The 26,240-nt window shown below is 43.0% G+C and overlaps 1 protein-coding gene across 5 annotated transcripts in view; it reads right to left on the bottom strand.

Moving 5' to 3' along the window:
• The window catches only part of LOC117137015 (dipeptidyl peptidase 4), a 128,009-nt gene that overhangs the window by 91,126 nt on the left and 10,643 nt on the right, over window positions 1-26,240 (bottom strand). For 4 of the 5 annotated variants that reach the window (XM_033298212.1, XM_033298207.1, XM_033298209.1 and 1 more), the window contains exon 2: window positions 6,455-6,722. In XM_033298212.1, the coding sequence (XP_033154103.1) occupies window positions 6,455-6,663 (209 nt within the window). In that variant the 5' untranslated portion in view covers window positions 6,664-6,722. The remainder of the gene's footprint in view (window positions 1-6,454; window positions 6,723-26,240) is intronic. The other variant, XM_033298210.1, reaches the window with a different exon arrangement.

The raw sequence follows: 26,240 nt of genomic DNA, 5'->3' as shown, positions 1-26,240 counted from the left end.
ATGAAAGTTGCGAAAAAGCAGCAGCATATTGGACTGACGGTTGCCTATATCAGCAAGTTGCACAAATGACGAAAGTCATACGAGCAGCTGCAAACTGCAGCATTCCCCAAACGAAAGAAATGATCCACAAAGCCAAAGTGCCATGGTGGAACGCTAACCTTTAACAGCTTAGGGACCAAAAGCAATGGTTTTTCTCGTCCTACAAATCCAATATGAATGACACAAACCTTATCAGATACAAAAAAGCAAACGCCCTTTTCAAAAAAACCGTACCATCGGCCAAACGTAACTTCCTTGAAAAATGTACTTCTAAAATCTCCCCAGTATCCTCCACAAAAAAAGTACGGTCCGATATAAAACGACTAGCCGGCATCCCTCCCACACCGTACAAATATATCAAATCCAACTCAGGTACTCTAACTGGATCATTAAATATCGCCGAAGAGTTTGCCTCATCTTGGTCAGAATACTCTTATGACCAAACTTTTTCAACAGAATATATACCAGAAAAAAATCGGTATCTTTCAGAGTCCTATCTCATCGACTCACTTTCCCCATCCGCTACATGCTTAGATTCCAAATTCACATTGCTTGAAATGGAAAATTCAGTAGCAAAAGCAAAAGGAAAAAGCCCTGGGGTCGACAGAGTATCATACCCTATTCTCAAAAAACTATCTCCCCACCTAAAAACAAAACTTTTGGATATCTTTAATCAAATACTGAACACTGGAAAATATCCACCTACATGGAGATCGGTATCGCACCATTATCCCTATCTCAAAGGGATAGTGGCAGGACGCAAAAGGTCCTCTTTAAAAATTCTCTGTCTTGTATTCTCCGAGTCACATCCGGTGTCCCACAAGGAAGCCATCTTGGTCCGCTTCTTTTTACCTTATTCATTAACGACCTCCCCTTAGTAATAAAACATTCGCGTGTACTTATGTATGCAGACGATGTTAAATTATGCCTTCAGCACACGGACATTTCGCGCCATTTGGACTTACAATCCGATCTAGACAGCTTTCAAATATGGTGCCGTGATAACGTATTAAACTTAAATGGCTCCAGGTGTAAAGTTATGACCTTTTGTCGTGCCAACCCAAAGAGCACGACTTACACTCTAAGTGGGTGCTCTTTGGACAGAATAACACGAGTTGATGATCTTGGTGTTCTTATGCACACAAAACTAAAATTTTCTGACCATATTTCGTCTATTGTCAATAAGGCCAGGGGTGTGCTTGGTTTTATAAAAAGGTGGTCTAAGGAATTTGATGATCCTTACTTGACTAAAACCTTATTTATTTCGTTAGTCCGTCCGATTCTCGAGTACGGATCACCTGTTTGCAGTCCACAATACGCAGTCCACTCGGACCGCATTGAATCGGTCCAAAAACTTCTTACTTTTTGCCTTGCGGCGCCTAAATTGGGATGCAAATCGTATATTACCTCCTTATTCCAGTAGACTACTTTTAATTAATTTACCGTCCCTAGCTTATCGTAGAACTATGCTTGGAACAGTCTTTATTTGTGGGCTTATTCGTGGGGATGTTGAGAGTCCCGACATGATTAGTCGGCTTAACTTCTCGGTTCCAAGTAGATTCACTAGAAACTTATCTTAAATCATTGTAGATCTAACTATGAGTTGCATGACCCTTACAGAGTTTTATATTCTGACTATAATAGACCTTATCCTATTATCTGTAATCTTGACTCTCTGCCACTATTAAAGCAATCGATTTTATCTTTTCAATTACATAATTAGATCCTACTAACACTAATATTAAACATAGTTATTTCACAATTTATTCATTTCCTCGTTCCTGTTCTCTTTTTTATATCGCGTCTATATCTTCTCGCGAATCGAGCCGTACGATACACGGCATGTTCGAACAGAACATGTTCTAACGGAACATTATCGAACAGAACATGTTCGAACAGAACATGTTCGAACCGAACATGTTCTAACCGAAGATGTTCGAACCGAACATGGTCAAACCGAACATTTTCGAACCGAACATGTTCGAACAGAACATGTTCGAACAGAACATGTTCGAACAGAACATTTTCGAACAGAACATGTTCGAACAGAACATTTTCGAACAGAAAATGATCGAACAGAATATGTTTGAACAGAACATGTTAGATCATACTAACACTAATATTTATTTTACATTATATTCATTTCCTCGTTCCTGTTCTCTTTTTTATATCGCGTCTATATCTTCTCGCGAATCGAGCCGTACGATACACGGCAGTGCGAAAAAAAAAAAAAAAAACCAAACAAACCCCCTTCCGATATTAACAGCTACCATCCAATTTCTCTGTTATCCTGTCTAGGAAAAACACTAGAAAAAATAATAGCACAAAGACTTATCTGGTTTATTAAACGCCACAACCTAATTTCCCATAATTAAGTTGCTTTCAAAAGAAATCATAGCACGATGGACGCGTTATTGCGTACCCAACACTTCGCGTCGAACGCTCTTTCGCCCAAAAAGCACGTCTCTATCTTGGCGACGGATTTTAAAAGAGCCTTCGATCGCGTGGGGATTCACGCCGTACTTTGCAGACTCGAGCGCTGGGGCATTGGTCCAAAGCTTTATAACCTAATTAAAGCCTTCATGACCAATCGGTCCATTTTACACAATGGAATCCCGCAGGGTTCGCCACTTTCGGTGGTTTTATTTATGATAGCTATCGAAGATATAAATGACATTGTAACTCGGCATAAAGATATTTACATCTCACTATACGCAGACGATGCAATAATCTTTACAAAAATAAAAAATATTAACACAGTCAGAGAAAAATTCTTAGAAATATTGCAAGAAATTAACTTGTGGGGAGCAACAACTTTCCGACATTGACTTTTACAGCCGCACAATAAAAGATGTAAACTTTTTAAAAATCTTGGGGATAACCTTCGAATCCAAACTACTTTTTCAACAGCACTGTCAGACTCTAAGAAAACAACTGGAAACTAGATTTAACATTATTAAATTTCTAGCATCTAAATATTCTAACATACATATTAAGACTTTCATATTTATTACGCGCGCATTAATTCTATCTAAAATTGACTACGGCCTGCCAATCCTCGGTTGGTGTGCTAAATCGCACTTAAAAAAGCTACATGCCCCATATCACAACATTCACGCATTTCCCACGTCTCCAGTATCGTGCACATTGGAAGAATTTGGTCTTCCGAGTATCCAATCACGCGTAGAAGAAACTACATTGATTCTTATCCCGAAGTTGTAAACCACGTCCAACTGCCTGCTAATCAAAGACTTCGGAGCCATGTTTAAACAATGGCGGACATTTAAGTGCATATCCACTCTAAGACGTTGCGCCAACTACATCAAGCTACTTGACCTTCCCCTCCCTAAGCCCACGAGGCCCTTCAAATATCCAGCACTTTGGGGTTCCAAACAGCCTAACATAAACCTTCAAATCTACAATGCTGCCAAAAAGGATACATGCCACTTAGAATACCAAAAACGTTTTATTAGCGCAGAAGAAGATCTTGGTGAGAAAAACTGGATTTACATCGATGGGTCTAAAGTCACCGGCGTAACCACGTTTGCGGTTGTTGACTGCAACCGTAAAATAATTGCAGGAGGTAGGCTCCCGTCATAAAACTCCATATTCACAGCCGAAGCTTTCGCCATTCTCAAAGCATGCCAAATCTCTGGGTTACTCTGGGTTCCCAGTCATCAAGGAATCTATGGGAATGAACTCGCTGACACAGCCGCCCAAGAGATGAGACTTACACCATCAATCCTTTCCACTCCGTTTAACTCCAAGGATTTCCAAAGTCGAATCAAGCTATACCTCAAAGAAAAGAAACTCTCAGAATGGGCACTCTTCATACACAGGAACCAGTTTATTAACCCGAATAGCCCAACGAACGTACATAAACGAGAATGCGCGACCTTCATCCGCCTACGCATCGGGCATACCCAATGCGTCAACTATGCGGAGAAGAGCTCACCGTTGACCATAGTCTACTCATAGGCACTCGGCACTCAATTAGATCCCAAATATTTGGTACACATTGTGAGGTGTCTTAAAACTCCCCACAAATCTCGTGTAGGGGAGTGGCCCAGCAACAGCCACGATGCTAGGCGGCCAGGGCAAAGCGGAGAGACCGTGAATTAACGGTACCCCGTTAGGTCTTGGACTCGAGCGGGCCAAGGGCACAGGGGTCGAACGGTAACGGTGCGGATGTCGGACAGGCACAAAGATGATCCTGAGTCGTATCGGCCTATAAGCCTCTTACCCTCCCTTTCTAAATTATGGGAGAGACTTATTGCCAATCGGATAAACAAGATAAGGCAATATCTTGCCGGATCATCAATTTGGATTTCGAAAGGGACACGGAACTATTGAACAGGTCCACAGACTGGTGAAACACATATTACAGGCTTTTGACGACTGCGAGTACTCCAACGCTGTCTTTATAGATATGCAACAAGCCTTCGACAAAGTATGGCATGTTGGATTATTATGCAAGATAAAGACCCTTCTACCTGCGCCCTACTTCTGAATTTTAAAGTCATATCTGGAAGAACGACAATTTAAAATCACGGTGAGAAATAGCTACTCCTCTATATACCCAATGAGAGCTGGAGTCCCACAGGGCAGTGTTCTCGGACCGCTACTATATTCCTTGTACACTGCTTATATCCCTTGCCCGAGTTTCGAACACATGGCAGCACCGAACAGGACTCTTATTGCAACCTATGCAGATGACATCGCAGTTGTATATAACTCTAGGGACAGCAGAGAGGAAGCTAACGGACTACAAGAATATATTAATGCTCTGGTAGCCTGGTGTAAACGGTGGAACCTAAAAATAAACCCACTGAAAACAACAAATCCATGCTTCACATTTAAATTAATTATCCTTTGAATAATTATCCATAATTAGATCCTACTAACACTAATATTTAACATAGTTATTCCACATTATATTCATTTCCTCGTTCCTATTCTATTTTTTATATCGCGTCTATATCTTCTCGCGAATCGAGCCGTACGATACACGGCAGCGCCCCTCGGTCGGTTGGGCGGGAGGTGTAGCCGTGGGACCCGTGCGAAAAAAAAAAAAAAAACTCTTATCCCGAACACCCCTCAAATTCGGCTAGAAGGACTTACCCTGAATCAGCCCTGCAAGCATCATATCTAGGTATCACCCTGGATAAACGGCTCACCTTTGGGCCGCATCTCAAAAAGACAGTAAAGAAATGTGGTTACAGATCACAACAGCTGAGATGGCTCATAAATAGAAGGAGCACTCTTTCGATGAGGTGCAAAAGAGCTGTGTATGCGCACTGTATCGTACCGATATGGTTATACGGGATCCAGATTTGGGGAATTGCAGCCAAATCGAATTATAATCATATCCAGGTGATGCAAAATCGCGCATTACGACAAATAATCAACTGTCCCTGGTATGTACGTAACTCTACACTCCATAAAGACCTCAATATTCACACAGTTGAGACACAAATTGGGAGACATACAAGTCGAAATAGTGACAGATTACTGAGCCATAGCAGTCTTCTTGCAAGACGTCTCATCCCCGCTCGACCTCTGAGACGACTTAAACGGCAAGGCTTCGCCAAGACAATTGGGCAGCAGTAAAAACTCTTTATTTATGTTTCTACTTCACTTATTTTATTTTTATAGTGTTTGGTAATTCATAAGAATTACGATACACCCTACCCCATAACATCCTAGTCCCGGCCGGGCCGACTCGTCGTCCACGTCAAGGAGCAACCAGTACCACGGAGGCAAAGCGTCGCAAGAGAAGCGCCGCCGGAGTAGTGAGATCTCCAAAGATATAATATAAGAAACAGCAGAATAAACGGCTATATTAAAAACCCATTGCTTTTCCTTGGTCGGGCAATCACACAAATCATAAATTTGGTGGGACGAGCGCACAAACTCTCTGAGCTAGCCGCTGCAACCAGTAGCGAGCGAAATAAAGAAAATCAGTTCGTTACAACATAGTCTTTCAAATTTTTTTTTATAACCAATCCTGTGAAAATCTCTCAAAAATTTACAAATTTGTCCAAAAAACTCAGTTTATTATATAAAGTAATTAACCCATAAGTCTCGAGTCGAAGGCCCCGTAGCTAGTACTAATTAAATTTAATTAGGTTTAGTATTGTATACTATATATAATTTTGTTAAATAAATAAAAAAAAATAAAGAACCTGAAATAGGATATTTTTGAGCCTTGAGTGATTGAGCTTGACTTTCGTGGTATGTGTTTTAAAAGCTGACTAGACAATTACGAAACGAAGGTTTATTGGTTTCCGGATGTGGCCTTCCCAAACCAAACGTCCACATTGATCTCGAAACCATTTAACTGAATGAATAAGTTTACTTTCTATGACGATTGGGTATACTTAAATTAACAAATAAGTTGATAATAAATACTTACCCTAATAAATATATTGCAGTTACGATTCCAGCTACAACAAAGCTAATAACAAGCAATGATAAGATTATACTTCGCCAATTGTGACCTTCATCAAAATCGAAATCATTATCTTTTTGTTTTGGGTCTTGCACCTGCAGAGTTTCATCCGGTGGTAGTCTCCAGGAACCGCCTCCTCCACCACTACGATCTGACGTCATATTAGTGTGCATTTCCAACTGGGCAATCAAATCCTATATTTATGATTTATTTATGCATGCTTAATGCATATCTGAAAAAAAAACAAAAATTGAAAAAGCTTAAAAAATAAAGAAATAAAATTTGAATACTAATTAAGATACATTTATTTAATCTAACGTGATAAAATGTTTGTTCTTGTTAAGCAAAGGTCAAATAAAATAACAGAGAACTTTATAGTCGAGTTTCCCGACTATCAGATACCCGTTACTCAGCTAGTCCAAGCGGGTCCAAGATTTTCCAGAAATATCGGTAGAAATGGGGAAACAACCAAGGGGGCGAAGTCAAGCCCCTCGCTATAAATTTCCTAAGAAGAACACACCTGGGACATAAGTGTCTCACCACTACGGTGCAAGGGAATGGACCTCTGCAAGAAGACTCTGGATCATCGTAGAAGGAGACTTATTTAACTTGCATGCGGTTGCGATGCCATAAACCGTGAAACATCTAGCCCCGGTTGCACCTCTTTGCAAATATCGATAATATTATCGATATTCAAAATTATTTGTAAAAAATGATGATAATTCCAAAAAGAAATAAGCATAATTATATCGTAATGAAATAATGGTCTAGCATTTCATCATTAATGCATCGTCACCGAAACAACAAGATGTGTAAAGTTCGATAGAACTTCATTGTCGTCAAACAAGGGGTAGCTGTTAGAAAACACTTGTTACCAAGGAAGGGTGTTTATGGAACAGGGAGGCGCATAACATCCAAGTTTTCCTAACGCCTGACTGGATGAAATTATGTTATAACAAGATGCGTAACGGCCTATGGCACCATGCAGCCTTTTTTTTTGGTGACGTCCAAAATTGCCCTCGGTTCGCTTGCTTACGCTGAGAGCGTAAGAAATCTAAAAATAGAATTGTCTTGCTTGTGTGAATAAAAACAATTGACGAGAACGTGTATAAATTAGGTTTTGTCCTATTGTCAAGAGATCCTTCCGATGGGTGGCTCCGGCAGATAGGGTACACGTAGATAGCTGATCCCCTGGTCCTGACGTTAGTCAGGCGGAATGTCTTCTTCCGCAGATTATGGTGGAGGGCGTGACTTTGCCCCCTTTGCTGGACACTGGCCTTTGGGCTCAGCGTGGATAAATTATATCAAATACAATTGGTTTTACGGCAGAAGCCGGAGTAGCTTGTTCTTTATTTATAAAGTGCTCGCTTAGAACTGAATACAAATGAATGGAAAAATATGAATCTACCCTAGCTTCAATGCATCACGCCATAATCCCATGGTCGGCAAGCCGACTCAGCATTTATGCAGCGCATTTCGATACCCCGGATGATGGGTATCAAATTGCCACTGCTGACCGTTCTTAGCGCAGAGCGCTGAACTTAGTTGGGGCGCGTCAGCATTGTTTATCTGAAGCTACTAAGTTGCTAGGGTAATTTTAACGTAAGCTTATGCTCTGTCAGTTGTTAACTGCTCCCCCTTCAGATTATGACCGTACTCGGTTATATTGAGTTTATCGATGGTTTGTTGTATCTCGATGGAGGAGCGTCAACCTTGTCCTTGAACCCTTGGATAAAGCGCAGATTGTCGTTGTTCATTCGGTGTAGCAAGGGCATGCTCAATACCGGGTCATGGCCGACGATGTTCAGTAGTGGTGATTTTGCTACGCCACGCTGCTTATCTAATGTTTTTTGAAAATTTATGAACTTCGATCCGTTGACGGTTGCTGACCATTCGAAGGTTATTAGGTGCGTTCCTTTGACGAGAACCTCTGGGCCGCCGTCCGTGCTGACGCGGGCTGTCGCTTCATTAATGACAACGATGCCGTCATCTATAGGCATTACTGTTCCCAGTTGGCTGGGTTGAGTGTAGCAGTGGGCCGAGATTCCCGCATGGAGCGAGCGGGCGCAGGTTTCGCGTCGCGACTGCTCACAGAAGGTTTTTTGCGTTGTTTCCGTGCACTCTGTGACCGAAAAGGTGTCTTCTTCACATTCCGCCAAAATGTTATGGTCGAGTCGTATTTGATTATGTGATATGAGGACTTTTTTACATCTGACCTTATCTCTAGGGTAGGCTATTAGTATTTGGATAATATTATCGGACTAGAGAACTCTAAATTTAGCTGCTTCTAATAAACAAACTATTGGAGTGTTTTGTTCAATTAGTGATTTCAGATCAGCATGACTAAGGATAGTGGGATTTATTATATCAACGTTAGCCAATGTTATGGTTAGAATTAAATTTTGTATCTCTGTCGTCAGCATTCTATTTCTCGCTAGTAGGGCTTCGTACGGGTGCGGGGTGTCAACCAAATTGTTATTTCGGGCCTTAATAATTTTATTAATGGTGTCGGTCAGTTTGTTTATCTGTTTGTTTATCAGTTTGTTGTCATCTTGACTTTTAGTAAATCTGAGGCATCTGAGGCATCTGAGGCAGGAGTTCCTGCAACTACCTTAAGAGCTGTACCTAAGAAGTCTAAACTCCTCGCAATTCGGTGGTGTATTTTTAGAACGGACAACAAGTTTCTCAAATGATCTGTATCAACGTCTAGTAATTTGCGCATATGCGACTGCGGAAAAGACTCGGACAATTTTTCTGTCGCATCTACCATACTAATAGTTCTGAGTGGTTGCTCCAGTGCCTCAAGCAGTCACGTTGTTCAAACACCAGTACATCTCCATCTGCGACGGGAATGTATTTGGCGTGAGAAAAATCGGTAATCCGCGCATTTGCCACTGCCAGGGTGATGCGCGCTGTGAAGGCGAACCTGCAATCCAAACGTAAAATGAGTCCACGGCGTTTTTACTTAAATCTAGCTTACTATTAAAGGGTATGGTATAAGCAAATTAAAAGTGGGGGAATTTATTTGAGGTTGTCCTTATGGACCACCCTCCCCTTAATAAGAACCGACGTTCCCAGGTCTGCCTGCACTTTTTGTTCTGTGCACAATGGAGTTAGCTTGTTTCCTAACCTTTTGTCCTTTTTTTTCGAAATCAATTAAGTGACGAGTTTTGCTACGAAACAACACCAAGCTTCGCTTTAGTTGGAAACGTGCTTCTTCTATAACAATTTGGTTTCTGAAGCAGTTTACTGGTTGGTCTGTCGCTTCGACCGTGTAGGTCAGTGACAGTTCGCTGTGAATAGTCTCAGCGTCCGACTGAGGCTCATCTTGTAAGGCATTAATGTTCTGCCTGGAAAGAGCGTCGGACACACGGTTGTCTTTACCCAGTTTGTAGTGGATTTTTGCGTTATGATCATTAATATACGCTTTCCATATTTTTATTTTCGGATTTGGATTTCGATCGGACACCGCGAATATCAACGGTTGATGGTCCGTATAAATATTAATAACGCGAGTGCCGTACAAGTAGTGTTGTAACTTGCCTAAAGCCCACACTATGGCCAATAACTCCCTTTCATTCGTGGCGTAGTGTGACTCGCTCTCCTTGAGGGTCCTAGAGATCATTGTAATGGGTCTTTTGTCTAGAAGAAAATCTAGAAGAAACATACGTTGTCAGGTCGAATGGCTTCCTGAAATCAGGGTATCTGAGAATTACATCCTCGGATGCCAAGACATTTCTCAGCCTCTCGAATGCATCTCTCTGCAAGTCACCGAACTCAATAGGAGTTTTCTTAGACATGTGCTTGCTGACAGAGCCATTTTCTCCCTTCATCAAGCTTGTCAAAGGCCTCGCGATCGCCGCGAAGTCTTTAACGAAACATGGGTAATAACTGGCTAGACCCAAAAATGATTTGTAGGCTCTGGGAATTCCTTTTTTTGCACCTCCATTGGTGACAATAAATCCCAGATATTCAACGCTTTGCGGTCCCAACTCGCTGTGTTGAAGGCGTTCCTGATGTCTAGTGTGACCATAAGGTAGTACTCCATACTACCCCTTTCATCTGGTGCCCTCGATTTCCGGGGCCGCTCCTTTGACCACTCTATTGTGGTGGACCGCGCTTTCCTGAAGCCAAACTGGGACCGTTAGAGGTCTCCCGCGTCTGATATCTTCCTATCTATCTGGGCGCATACCAGTTTCTCCAGGAGCTCGACAATATTCCATCGATGAAGCATATCGGCCGAAACGATGAAAGGTCCTCGGGTGGCTTTCCTTCGCAAAAGAGTTTAGCTGGAGGTAGAGAGCTTGGCGAAGCGCCCGGTTGGGAATGCCGTCTGGCCCGGCGGCATTACCGTCCATCAGTAGCTCGGTGGTACGTAACCATCCATCAATGGAAACAGATGCCCTGGGTGTCCGCTTTGTAGTTCTTCCTGGGTTGTGCTGCTGACTGGGCTTTGGTCGAGAATGGGCATTCCATATCACAAATGATGACCAAATGGTCAGCTGTGAGCTTATTGACTGATTTAATTGATAAAAAGAAGATTGCGATAAAGAAGTAAAATTAAATTCACATAATCGCGGACCTGGTCCGTTGGTGCGGAAGGCGCCGCAATATTTTTATCGCCTGAGTATTAGTGGAATCAGTATCGTTTTCAAGGCCAAGGACTTTAGCAGATCGGAATGGTGGAATTGATTTTTCAAGGGCAGAATTTTTTTTTAATTTGTAGATTGATACCGCTTATTTCTTTATTTCTTTTTTTGTCCGTTTAATTTTTGGCTGCTGGCCGTCAACACGCACATATTTCCTAAAGAAATGTATGTTTATTTTTATTTGATTTTTGTGGGGCCAAAATTGTCTTTCCACTCTAGAATTATTTCATCTAAGTTAAGTAATTATTTTAAGGGAAATCGAAATCTGCAAATTGCAGTGTTGTTATTGGCGATCTGAATTTTATTAAGTTTCAATAAGGATGCTGTAAGAAATTTTATTTGTGCTAATATATTCTTTTAATAATGTTTTGAAAACCTAAATTGTTTGCCTCTGACTAGGATGTATTCCCTGTGAGCCGCGGTTAGCGACCAAAAGGGGCCATTCAGGATGACAACTGTTTGTGATTTTTGGTAAAGAATAGCCAAAGTAGGGCATTACACGATCCTCCACCACACCTGAGGATCGAGCGGAAGCTTGTAGGGTGAAAGAATCATTCTGTCCGTTGTCTGTGTCGTGGATGGCGATTTGCCGCCCTTCCAGGACAAGACCACAACCTCACATAACCGACAAGGAGCAGCTGGACCTTCGCGCCTGCGCCCTGGAATATCTCATAACACCACCCTAGCCTTATGAATCGTTACATCAATAATTATAATCATTCTTATCTATCTTATACACTGCCAGTGTAGTCCTCGCTGAGTCTTCACTTCGTGTGCTTGAACGACGAACCGCTAGTGAAGGTGAGGTCAACCACAGAGCTCAGTCCGGCACGCCTGGACGTGTTCCCTTGGTTCAATAGAGCCAGGTCCATTTTCGCGAATGCCTCGAGCACCATTCTGTCTCTCGCGTTGCTGGTTAAACTGCTCTCTGGCCATGCGTTGAAGTCGCCTGGGTTCGGGCTCTAGCTTCCGATGCCAGTCCGTCTAATGCTCGACTAAATTCGTTTTCGATTAGGCTAGGTATACGCTGTACACCCACCATCTGCCCACCTTTGCCCTAACAAACACGTTGTCCGATATAACATTGGTTAATTGTTGGGTTAGGCTGCTGCACCTCCAGATCGCTGGTTTCCTGGTGCGTTCAAAAGCCCAGTCTGCCGCCGTCCGGTAGGGCTCTCTAAGTAACTCAAGATCCACTCTGAGTTCTCCCACCGTCTTGGGCTGCCGTGATTCAGATTGATCTATAGGCACTTCCGGATGCCTGCTTTGTGGTTGGTCGTTTGGCTTGCTCTGCTTGCGCACAGAAAACACTAAGCCTTGTTGCGGGCCCGCATCTGAAGCAGAACTGGCTTCTGTCAACGGCGCTTCTACAATGGGGCGGTTTGTGGCCTTCCTCCATAAATTTGAAGCATCTTTGCTGGGGCTCCAGTTCCTTGGTCAGATATTGGGACCATCCCACTCAGCTTGCCATGCTTGATCAGCGGGCCCGCCAGATTGGCTGGAACTACTATTACAGCAGTCTTCCCTCCATACTGCGTTTGTCGGAGGCTCTTGATGCCACCACTACTGCTGGGATATCTTCCGGGACTCCAGAGCCCTCTTCAGCTCATCCTCAGTAGTTAGCTCGTCTAGGTCGTGAATTAAAAATACTTTTGATTGTGTTACAGTACGAAGGCTGGCGCGGGCTCCGAGCACCGCTCCCATGTACACCTTGAGCTTCTGCGTCAAGTCTTGGGCAGAGGCACGTAGCTCGAAGAGCAGTTCGGCTTTGGCCGTCCTCTTGACCCTTTCCCTCTGGCTTATGGCTTTCTTCCCGCTGGAGTGGTGTGGGGCGGAGTCCTGAGTAGGCGCTGGGGTCCCGCTGCTTTCTGGTGGTCTGATCGCTGAACCTTCTGCGCGGACAGCGCCGTTTGATCTTTTATTTTGTTTGTAGCTGCAGGGGCGCTTAGGAATGGTCTGTTGGCTAGCATCGCTTCTTGCGGTGCGTCCGACATGCGAATTTTCCGCCTACGGCAGCCCTGCGCGCAGCTTCTGTTGGAGCTTCTTCAATCTGGCGAATGAGTTTTTCATTGCCAGATTAATGGTCCTCAACCCGTTGTGGTTGACCTTCGTCAGAAGCTCGTCCAGAATTGCTCCCATCTCCTCGATTTCTAGCTGGGGGGTCTTTACCCGCTTTGCTGGTTGGGCTCTGATAGCTCGCTTCTAATGGCCTCTTGGGGATGCCATCGTTTGGGTTCTGGGGTGGGGTCCTTTGACATTTGACATCATATATAAACATTTTTTATTATTCCAATTGACGGAGTCTCTAGGCCAGAAATTTAGAAGGGCAGTTACCCTTCCAACATAATCTTCCTATTTCAACATAGGAGCATAGGCCACCAGACCAGTGACTGCAGCGAGGGACCCTCCCCTGTAACACTCCCAACATTATTTTATTGACGACATGCTCGACTTATAGTTGTCTTAAGGTAATTATATTCTAAACTCTCTTGGTCGATTTTTGGATTTATATCTTGTAACAAGTTTTGAAAATGTGTTTCTGTCGAGAGAACCAAAAAAAATCAAAATCAGACAATCGACATATGTGCCGAAATAAAAGAGAAATCTGAGAAGTCAACTAAGCGAATTCATTGTTTTCGCAAGGCAAACATTTTGAGGCTAAATAATTTTATAGCTGGCTTTAATTGGACCAATAATGCCAAAAATATTTTCTATACCTCAATTAAATAATCTTTTAACTCTTGAGTTTCGATGTATCCGTCAATCTCTAACAAACCTACTCGGTTACAATAGCTATTTAAACCGTTGCAAGTTCCAGTTCGCAAAGGATCCGAAAAAGTTGCATAATTTCGTTAACACTAAGCGCAAAACAACTTTTAACCTTCCTCGCTATTTTTTTAAAATACTACTGATCGGGCAATTGCCGATCTATTAGCCAATTTTTTTCAAACACCATATTCTACGTAGTATCGAAGTACGCAGTATCAAAGTCGAATCTAATATTCCGTCCTGACGAAATCCCGGCGTGTGATCTTTTAAATATGATTTAAAGTTATCTGAATGGCAGAACCCAACGGCCTGTCTTTAGAAGTTAATTTTCTTGTATTCTCCAAGTCACATCCGGTGCCACACAAGGAGCCACCTTGTTCCGATTCATTCAGCCTTCCCTTACTAATAAAACATTCCCTTGTAATTATGTACGCAGGCCTTGTTTTTAAAATGGCGGTCAAAGGAATTTGATGATCCTTATATGACAAAAACCTTATTAATTTCGATAGTCCATCCGAGTATTAATTGGAGTCCACCATACGTGGTTCACTCGGACCGCATAAAACTTCTTACTGTTTGCCTATCGGCGCCAAAATTGGAATGCAAACCTTATATTACCTCCTTATTCAAGTAGACTACTTTAAATTAATTTATCTTCCCTAGCTTATCGGTAAATGATGCAAAGAACAGTATTTATTTGTAAGCTTATTCGTGGTGATAGTCCCAAATTGGTTAGTCCGCTAATCTTCTCTGTTCCAAGTAGATTCACTAGAAACTACATATCCCTAATCTTAAGTCATTGTAGATCTAACTATTAGTAGATTTACTAAAAACTACATACCGCTTTTTTGTCGGTGGTTAATTTTGTAAAGCTCCATCAGCATATCTGTCAAATCTACTCCACCCACACCTTTGTTGTATGAAGCAACAATAGCTGGCCTTTTTCTTTTGGGCTCCAACATTTACATATTCCAACAGGCTGTCTAGAAGTACTCTACTCTCCCCGACATCAAAAGTTTTGACATCTTCAAAATACTCTCTGGAGCTACAAACGGCCTTTTTCTCCACTACAGTGCACTGTAGCGTCTGAGAAACAATTTTCTCAAAACCATTTTCAACAACAACGCAAGATTCAGGCTCAAATCCTTCAATTACAGTATTTTTACTTTCTCCCCTTTCAAGAATTCCTTCTAAATTCTCTCTAAATCCAGTACCGTAGAAACGTCTTTTGGCCTCATTTCTAAAGGCAAACAAATTTATTAGCACGAATTATTAAGGTTGCTGACAAGCAACTTTGCAACTTTTAAAATTATTTAAATAATAATTGTTCACTATTAACTAACTTTTTACTTAATAATTATTTGCTTATACAATAGGTATAAACTATAATAAAATTAAACTATAATAAAATTAAATTACTATTTCCAAAAGCTCCACTCTCCATTGAATGTCGAATTGTTGTGATGCACGTGCTGTTGCTTGCAAATATTTTCTGAAAATAATCTCCAAATGCGTTTTTCGCCTTTCATGTTTAGAATAGACACATAAAAGTACCGATATTATAAGGAATGAGCAGATAAAAACAAAGCGCTTACAGTTAGCTTTGAAAACATACAAATACAAGCAACGTTGGGCCCGAAAGGGCTAATAACAATTTGTTCGCTGAATTAGATGCCGCAGCAAGCTCATAAGTTAGCCCGGAAAAAGTATTAGGATTTCTTCAAAAATTGGGATTAAAGTTTGATAGTGGAACAACAAGCATCAGGATAGATGAATTCATTTACAGGATATGGACTTCTGTGTGACCATTTGTACCTTCCGTTGCAGAAAAAGCAAGTGATTGGAAGTTTCATCGAAACAATCCGAATTTCGATTGAAACACATTTTTTGGCGAATTAAGGAAGAGATTCGAAGGTATAGAGAAAGATTTTGATATTTGGGAGGGAATCCGAAAACGCAAACAAGGAGAAAATTAAACATTTGATGATTACCGGGAAACCATGGAGCGGTTGATTGATAGACTGCAAAATGGAGTATTGCTTAAATCATGAGTTGCTGCATCTTAAAGTCCTAAACAGAGCACAACCGTGAAACGAAGTGCGCCGGTATCAACAGTCTTATAACAATCTCAGGCGTTTAAGCCAAACCACATTGGTGGCAGAGTTATCTACCGAAGAAGAGGAGACAGATTTAGTAAAATTAGATAAGGAGGAAAATCAAATACCACAACTGGAAGGATTTGTGACAAACACGGCCACAAATTTGATGACTGTATGTCTATAAGAATTATATTTTGTTACGGTTGCGGACTTATTCAAGCCGAATTCTCCAAACTGTAATTCGGGAAATCGAAATGGATGTTTCTCTAAACAACAAGGAGATACATCCGTAGATTAAGAAGTTGCTAAGTCCAATCGTCAATCTTCCAAACTTCAGGAAATATAACCTTTAGGATATTCATTATTCTTATATAGCCTACACATCAGAAGGAATTAAAAAATTCCGAGCGTCTGGGCCAGGATTTCTTAGTCATAACCGAGCACGCAGCCCGTCAATGGCTGACGTCGCAGAAGGACTTATCAGGAAGGTTAACTTGATGGTAAATGAAGTTTAAAACGTTCACATTCACTATAAAACATCGGTTCTCAGATCGTTGCAGACACCTTATCTACCCAGAACGACCAAGCTTTCAAATTTGGTAAAGATGGACCCATAATTGACTCAGATTCTACACATTTCAAAATCACGGAATACTTGGATTTAATAAAGAAAATATCTAACAGTCAGTCAAAATTTCCCGATCTACAAATCAGGTATGGATATATTTACAAAAGAACCACCTTTGTATCGGACGATATAAAGCAGGAAAATCCGTAATACTTTCTGATAGTGGGAGTCAGTTTAAGTCAAGCTATTTCCAAGCTCTTCTTACTAGTTTTGGCATACAGCACCTTACTTCCTGACATTTGGACAATATATGATCCTTAACGGCATAGACAATAGTTTTCTGCATAGTCTAAATCTGTTACTTGAAGACACTCGATTATCTAAACCGGAGGCTCTACAACTGCAGAGACGGCAAGCTAAACTGAACCTAATCCGAACCCATGAAGAGATTGCGAATAGATACAACCTACGCACTCGGCAGATAGAATTTAAAATCGGAGATTTTATTTTGTTGATTCTTCACACAAAATAATGCCATAAAGAAATTCAATAGTAAATTGGCACCCATATTTATTCAGCTATACTTTTAAAGAAACGTACTACTATGAATTAGAGGATGATAGAGGAAAGAAATTAAGAGTATTCCATTTGGAAGATGAACAAGGTAGAAAAGGAGAACTTTCTTCAGATAAGGCTTCCTTGAAATAGTCTCGTCACCGTTACCTGTGGTGTGAACAGCCAAAAACTCTGGAACCCAACAAGCACTAAATTAGAGCATCTTTTGTGTAACAAAAAGTTTTTTTTTTTTTTTTTTTTTTTTAATTAATTTATTTATTAAGGCATACGGGGAAGTCATGAAGCCCCTTTGTGTCCTTCCTTTCTATTAATTCAGCCCATTTTGGGCTCGCCGGCTAACTATAGTTAGCTTTTTCAAATTTACAGTAATTTAACTAGAATTACATAACAATCACATATAACAAATAGGATTTAAGATAAGCGTCAGCTTCTGCGGACCCTTGTCAAAGGAGATCGGGTAATGAGATCCCTCGGTTGCCTTCTATTGAGCCTCCTTGGTGGGCGAGATCTATTTAGAGCGCTGGCCAGCCGATTTCTGTGGCGCTCCAGCCTGTCATGGTATCTGCTCCAGTGCTGGTTTATTTCGTCAAAAACCGTTTCTAGTTTCAGGTCTCTGTGCAGAGTGGTGTTTCGAACAAACCACTCGCAGCCGGTGATAAGTCTTGCTACCTTATTTTGAATAGCCTGGATTCTTTTGATTTGGCTGTCACATGCCAAGCCCCAGATTTGGCACCCATACTTCCAATTTGGTGCTAAGATCTGTTTGTAAATTGTCAGCTTGTTGGATAGCGACAATTTACTGGGCGAACAAAGTAGCCAGTAGTGCTTCGCCACCTTAGCACGTAGGCGCGTTCTGATGTCGGTCACATGCTTGGAAAATGTGAGTCTGCGATCCAGAAGCACTCCAAGGTACTTTGCTGCGTTCGGCTGTGGTACGGGGGCTTCCTCGATGTAGACGGGCGGTGGCGTTCTCCGCTTTAAAGTAAAGCAGACGTTGTTGGATTTACTGCTATTGATGCCAATGTTCCAACGTCTTGCCCATTCCGAGAACCAGTATGCAAAGTCCTGGATACCATCGGCTGATAGATAGCCAACATAGATTTCCCGTAAAGGCTTACATTCGGCTGCGGCATGTCGTGGCTATACAGGCAGTAGAGCAGGGGGCCGAGGACACTACCTTGTGGAACACCAGCTGCCACGTTGTGCTCGGTGGAAATTGTTGAATGAAAGCGCACAGCGAACCTCCTTCCTTCCAGGTACGATTTTAGCAGCCCAAAATATGGAGCAGGCAGCGTCTGCTTGATTTTCAGTTGGAGTCCAATGTGCCACACTCGATCAAACGCTTCTCGAATGTCCAAGAAGAGGCTGTTACAATATTCCTTACTGTCGTAGGCAGTCAGAATTTGCTCTACGACTAGATGGAGCTGCTCGACAGTACAGTGGCCAGCACGAAAACCGAACTGGTGCTCAGGGGTAATCCCCTGGGCTTCCATAATCCTTACAATCCGAACAGCAATCAGTCTCTCAAACACCTTCGAAATTGAAGGTGGACCTTGATCGGCCGGTAGGAGGTGGGCTCCCTTTCCGACAACAAAAAGTGAGATAAATGTCATAGACCAATCAGGACAGAATATGATCGTACCATTGCACAGTTAGGCAAAGGAAAGCTCATAGCATTGGCCCCCTGCATGCAGTTTAAAAGAGTTTAATTCATTCTCAGATAAAAACTCTTGGCAAACGCTCGCATATTTTGACGCTGCCAGTGGAGGCCGTGTGCTTGCACCGTTACCAGTCGAGCTCTGAGCACTTGGCCAACTCGAGTCCAAGGTCCAGCGCGGTACCATTAGTTCACGGTGCGTCTTCTTTGTGCATGTCCGACGTCCGCACCTTTACCTTTCTACACCTGTGCCCTTGGCCCCCTCGCGGTACCGTAAGTTTATTGTCTCTCCGCTTTACCGGAGTCCTAGGTCCACAAATCACCGTTTGACCTGACCGCCCATGACTCTTCCTGCATCGCGGCCGTTTTCGCTGTTGCTAAGCCACTCCCCTGCACGAGATTTGTTAGGAGTTTTAAGACTCCTCACATCTCCCCCTTCCATCAGAAGTTTTGACAAAGACTTATGATCTCTGCGTTCCTCCGCTTTCGCATAAGCAGCTTCCTTGTTCCTTCCACCTTCTCCTTCAGTTGTCCTGCATATTCCTGATCTCAGCCTTGGCGTCTCAGCCTAGTAGACCCTGTCGTTTGTCATCTCGACGTGACATCTCGATCCTTCGCATAACCTTCTCCGAACTTCTCTCGTTGACCTGGGCCTCCTTGACCTCGGGCCGGCAGTCTCAGCCTAGTAGACCCTGTCGTTCGGCGTCTCGACCCCGGCATCTTGATTCTTGCGCCCTTCTCCAGATTCCATCTGCTGCTGCCGTCTGCTCCTCTCCACCAGCTCGGTATTTGAAATTCACGCCTTCCGCTCAAATGTTCACCATCTCTCTTGCCTGGCAACTCCGCCGAACTCCGTAGCCAGTATTTTTTATGACCTTATCGATCACACTATCGATCGACCGCCATTATCGCGGCGCCCATCCTACTTCTTTCGTTACACGCGCTTCGGTGTAGCAGCTCAATGAAAGGTAAGTGTTGCGAGCGAGCCTTCCTCACTCAACGTTTTTTTGCTACCATTTAGCACTCGAACTGGAAGTTCTCTCCCCTGGTTGCGTTGTGTTCTAGGATGCATCACCAGTTAGATGTGAACTTTTTGATTGTGAACGGCCCGTAAAAACCTCAAACCTTCAGCTACCTTTGACAGGTTGTGCTCTTTGGACCATAATGTGTCCCCCACTTTGGGTTTCCACGCAAGATAAATGTAACACTACAATTGGTGCTGCCATCCTCTGGCTCGAAAAAGCCGGGCTAGCAATAGCGGCCCACAAGACCGATGCAGTCCTACTAAGCAGCAGGAAAAAGGTGGAGAATATGCTTGTCTCCGTCAATGGCACACAGGTGACCTCCCAAGAGTCCCTAAAGTACCTTTGTATCCTACCGACTGCGCCAGTAAAATTAGTTGTAATATTTTTTTATTTGAGTCGAATAAATGTCCCTTAAGTTGACTAAGGACAACGCCGAGAAGAATTATTTAACGAATGTTTTTATTGAAATTCTTTATCAGCTTAATACTAAAAATCTAATTTAAATTGGAGTGAGGAGAAGCAACAGTATTTTAACAATATTTGAATTTCGGGAGAGCCTCGCTCTTGGATTCTTAAGATTAGGAAAAAATTCAAAGAGAGCAGTCAAATCTGCTTAGGTCATGCTTTAGGATGTTTACAAGAACGGCTAAGTGCCGCTGCCAAAGAATTCTTTATTAGAAACGGATTCTGCGCAGCTGGGATACACTATGGAAATCACTTAAGTGCATTACTGTTTATAGTTCTTTGATCGAATCGTACGGTCTGGATCACCTAAATACGTCACTATACATTTTTTTTTTGTAATTATTTATGTTAATATGTTAAATGTTTATGACATTTTCAATATTTACTAAATTTTTTTAGTGTTTCCTATTTTACATATGTCTATATATATCTTGTATGTATGTATAGATCTTGTCTAGATCGTTTGCTCTACTTCCATATTTCTTTTTAAGACACTTATTGTGTGTATGCATTTAATACCATTAAAATAATAATTGAATTGAAGATTTAATATTTGTATTTAAAATTGCAGTGTAGGTGGTAGTGTGCGAGTTAACATTCCCCCCTCTCTCCGGCCACAGGGAGACAACACCGACCCAACATCGAAAAGCTGAGATCCGAGCCGAGATTCAACGAAGATCGCCAATACGAACTCGGACGAAGACATTTGGGAAAAACATACATATACATATTTGTAATAAGTGGTGAGTGGTGAAATAAGAAATTAAATAAAATGTTATTGAAACAAACAAAATCAAGAACAAATTGCTTCACAGGCGACCGTATATGTGTACATCAATCGCTGATAAGGCACTGGGATCGCTTGTGCGGGACAATTTACAACAATTATACCAACAAGTTGCTGTGTGTGATGACCGTATATGTATACATCAATCGCCGACAAGGCACCGGGATCATCCATACACCCTAACTCATAAAATAATACCAACTAAAAATGTTAAATTAATTAAAAACAAAAAATTTCTTACATATCAAACTGCTGTGTGTGGTGACCGTCGGTGTGTGTCGGAGAGCTCGTGTGCGTATTTGGGAGAGTATTGGAATGCTTTTTGGTTATTTCATAAGAATAGTAATTTTATCACTATGGTAAAATTGCATCAGCCTATATTTGCATTGCGAATGGTTGTTGTAGTTCTATAGTTCTGAGAACAAACGCTTGGCGCGGCGATAGACTGACGCCGCTGAGTGTTGGTTGTTGTGCACAAAAAAAAAAGAAATGGTAAAGGGCTAGATCTGTCAAATATTAGACTTCGTTGTGACCAGAAATCGCTGCCCAAAAAGTGATTGTGTACATCAGTCTAAGACAACAGGATCTTCCGCACACCGTTTATAAAAATAAATGTGAGGTGCGTGATTAACGACCGAATATGTGTACTTCAATCGCCGATAAGGCACGTGGATCGTTTTTTTGTTTGTGTTGCGCCGCTTGTAAAAATCCTTGCGACGTCTACGCATCAGTGTACATTGGCTGCTGCCAAGAGCTGATGTCGAGCCAGAGTGCCGGCGCGACGCTTGACGCCGTGCTCGCTTGTACACTGTTAAATTATTTTGAATTCGGTTGAAAAGAACCACTTACAAAATCACAAAAAAAAAAAAAAAAAAAAAAAAACAAAAAAACAATCAATTAAAAAAAAATGGCCACCACGCCAGTAGGTATCACAAGGGGATCAACGCGCCACCAACGGTGGTACGCGCCGTAATTGTGATACACTACTGGAAGTGCAACTACACTCTCCACGCGAGGGCGGCTGGAAACAGGCTCTTAGTTAGGTCTCTGCTAAGAGTGCTGGCTAATAGTAGTTGGAAGTGGTATCTTCGTTACCTTCAGCAGGGCTAGTCACCTGCGGAAGCTTTGTCTCTGGCCAAGAAACCGCAGCCGCTAGAGCAAAGGCCCAACTCTGCTTCGAAGCGGGCAAACTCCACCCTGACGTCTCCGACGGAAACGCTTAAGAGGCAGAAGGTGGAGAAGAGCAGGCCTCTGACTGCTCCCTTCGATGGCCGAAGTACCTCATGGGCTGCAAAGGCAACTGAGGTACGCAAGCCATCATATGCGGCCGTAACTGGGACCATTAAAGTTGCGGTCGTATCAGATACCTCAAGGTTACCCCAAGGTAACCAATAGTGAGGACCTCTCCCAGCTCTGGTTGGGATTCTCCAATTAAGTTTGGAGGAATCCACTTCAGGGTGGGTCACCTGATAGTGGATTGCGGCAACGCAAGCACTGCAATTACCAGTCCCCAGCCTCAGTTAGTGGAGCGGTGTCTCCCTGGAGGTAAGGATGGGCGACGACCTGCCATCGTCACACCACATCACCATCTTCTGCCCCAGGACAGGGGACAAAACAACAAAGTGGACCATGGAATTGATCAAGAAACAGAATGACTTGGACACTGAGAACTGGCGTCTCATATCAAGGAAGAATGAGGGTGGCGCTCATCAGCCTTGGCATTGATGATAACTCATCTGCCAAGATTATTTCTAGCAACCACAAGCTGAGCTTAAGGTTTGGAGACATCTCAATTTGTGGTCTAAAGAAGGCCAAGGCGATCAAAGCTGGCACAAGACGAGTCGAGACTCCTCGAAATCTACCAGTGTCCGCGGAGAAGGAGAAGCCCAATAAACTCTCCGAATCCAGCGAGGATCTGGCGGAGGATGAGGATCTCGATGCGACCGTAATCGAGATGGGGGATCAGACCCCGAAATCCTCTCAGGAGCTAAGCATGGAACTAGACCTGTTGAGTGAGGAAGAAGCTGTACCGGCGGATGGTGATCTGAGCATATCCAGACCAGTAACGCCGATTATGGAGCCGATCCTCTAATGGTCGGGAGTACAGGGATAGCTCAGGTGAACATCCATCGCGCCAAGGCGGCCTCGGCCGTGCTGGCAAGGATTTTCACCAAGCAACATCTTGGGCTAGCCCTGGTACAGGAACCCTGGTGTAACCAGGGAGTAAAAGGACTGTACGTGAAGAACGCCAAGATAATTTGGGATCAACGGGCTTCTAGTCCTACAGCCTGTATCCTGGCATTACAGAATTTATGATGCGGGACTGTGTACCGATCGTGGTAGAAGATGTGGGAGCAGCCAAGAAGACTGTGGTGGCATCGGCATACTTTGCCGGTGACGAGGCATGCCCACCGCCCGAAATCACTGCACTGGTTGAACACTGTATGAAGATGCACTTACCCATCATCATTGGATGTGATTCAAATGCACAGGCAGCAGCGACGAGAACCAAAGAGGTGAGTAACTCTTAGAATTTATCTTAAATAATAATCTAGAAATCCTAAATGTCGGCAATGATCCGACATTTGATACTAGGGTAAGATCTGAGGTTCTGGACATAACACTTTCCAGCAGATCAGTGGCTTTGCATATAAGCGACTGGCACGTATCTCCTGAGGAGTCAATGCCAGATCACAGAATTATTCGTTTTAACATAGGGCTAAATCTAGAATGTAGCGAGCGTAAGCGCAATCCCAGGAATACGAACTGGGAAGGGTTCAATGGCTCCTTACTGCGAGATCCAGTTACTGGGGTAACCGGGAAACTCCATACCACTCTAGAACTGGAGGCCACCGTAGAAGACATTAACTCGCGTCTTACAAACACGTTCAGAGAAAACTATTCCCTTGGCCGGAATTTTGAAGAAGTTGCAGAAAACGACCAGGCGTCGCTTTATCAAAGCAAAAAGAGAAGGGAACTTGGATGCCTACCGGAATAAAATGGCCATGTATAACCATGAGATCAGGAAAGCCAAACGAAGGAATTATAGAACCTTCTGTGAGGCAATAGTAAACACATGTGAAGGCGCTAGACTTCACAGAGCAATCTCCAAAGGAGTTTCAGAATCAAATCTGACACTACGAACGGAGGATAACTCTTATACTATAGGAAGTAAGGATAAACTTGAGCTACTACTGGTAACTCACTTTCCGGGAAGCACGCATCAAATGGATGGGAATACCCCAGTAACGGCACAAAGCAGACCGCGTGCTATTGATTGGGCCAAAGCAAAATCAATAGTAACAGCGGAGAGATTAAGATGGGCAATTGGTACATTCCAGCCCTACAAATCTCCTGGTCCAGATGGCATTCAGCCAATCCTGCTACAACGAGCGCTAAATCAGCTCGCAGTGCCGATCAGGAAAATACTGATCAGCAGTCTAGCTTTAGGACACATACCTACTGCCTGGAGTATAGCAAAAGTGGTCTTCATTCCAAAGCTGGAAAGAAAGACATCACTGATCCGAAGTCGTTCAGACCCATCAGCTTGACATCGTACTTTGCCAAGGCTATGCTGACAATATTGTCATTATAGCCAGAGGTAAATATGAGGAAACACTCTGCGATATCATTCAACTGGGCCTCAATATGACCAGCGAATGGTGCAAGGAAGTAGGCCTGAGCCTAAAACCCAGCAAAACTGTTATTGTTCCTTTCACAAATAGGTACAAGCTACAGAGAATGAAGGCAATAACCCTGTCAGAATGTCGCATAGAGGCCAGCAAAGAAGTTAAGTATCTTGGGATAACCCTCGACTCCAAACTTAGCTTCAAAACTCATGTCTATAACACAATTGATAAGTGCACCAGAGCACTTTTCACGTGTAGAAAAATTAGCTGGAAAGTCGTGGGGAACCTCACCACGCATAATAAGATGGCTGTACCTCATGGTAGGCAGACCCATACTAACCTATGGAGTAATAGCCTGGCGTGATAGAGCACGCCTTAGCACCACTAAGGTGAAACTTCATAAGCTCCAAAGAATGGCCTGCATATGCATGACAGAAGCAATGCGCAACTGTCCCACTGCAGCCCCAGAAGTACTAATGGAGGTAACGCCGCTTCATATCGTCATTGAAATGAAACGGAGAGCCACCCTAATAAGAATTGAGGGAGCAGGAAAGAACTGCAACCTCACAAGAAAGGATGCTGAAAGCCTAAAAAGGGATATCCCTTTGCTGATGCAACTAAGGGATGAGATGCCAGCTGAGCACAAAAAGTTGGACAACCCTGGGGAAAGTACACCCTATGAACAGACGGATCACTCACCGACGAGGGAAGTGGGCTGGGGGTTGTAGGAAACAGGTTGAAATACCACGAATCAATGGGCAGATACACCAGCATTTTTCAAGCTGAAGTCTGTGCTATTGGATGCTGGGCGGAGTTTAATCTGCAAGGGAACTATCGTGACAGGGACATTGCTATACTGTCTAATAGTCAAGCAGCCATAAAGACGCTCAGCAAAGCTAAGATAACATCTAAGCTAGTAAATGAAGTGAGGACAGCGCTAGACAAACTAGGAGCTGTCAGCAAAGTCACAATAAGGTGGGTCCCGGGACACCACAACATCCAGGGAAATGAGCTAGCGGACAACCTAGCCAGGAAAGGGGCAGATAACCCACTAATTAGGCCCGAACCCCTCTGTGGTGTTGGTCACCACAGAGTGCGGGGCTTACTGAAGTCACTAGAGGGAGATAAATGTCTGTCGTTTTGGAAACACCTGGCAGGACTTGGGCAGTCTAAGATTCTCCTCCGTGAATACAACCATAAAAGGTTCAAGACCTTAATGACACACGGGAAAAACACCGTGCGCATTTTGAATAGCCTTCTTACGGGGCATTGCCGGCTTCACAGCCATTTGCAAAAATTTGGCATTGCAGACAATGAACTCTGTCGCTTCTGCTGCATGGAGGAGGAGAGCTCTGCACATATTATATGTGACTGCATGGCGCTTGTCATCAAAAGGAACAGACTCCTGAGCATGTATGTAGTCCCACGGAAAACAATTGCACCCCTGAAGCCCAATAAAATTCTGGCATTTATACAGTCCATTGGACTTCAGGGGGATCTTTGAGTCATGAAGGGGTAGTACCAAA

The sequence above is a fragment of the Drosophila mauritiana genome, chromosome 2R, assembly GCF_004382145.1.
Source record: "Drosophila mauritiana strain mau12 chromosome 2R, ASM438214v1, whole genome shotgun sequence".
In the NCBI taxonomy this organism is placed as follows: domain Eukaryota; kingdom Metazoa; phylum Arthropoda; class Insecta; order Diptera; family Drosophilidae; genus Drosophila; species Drosophila mauritiana.
This window is presented reverse-complemented; position numbering and strand designations above follow the sequence as displayed.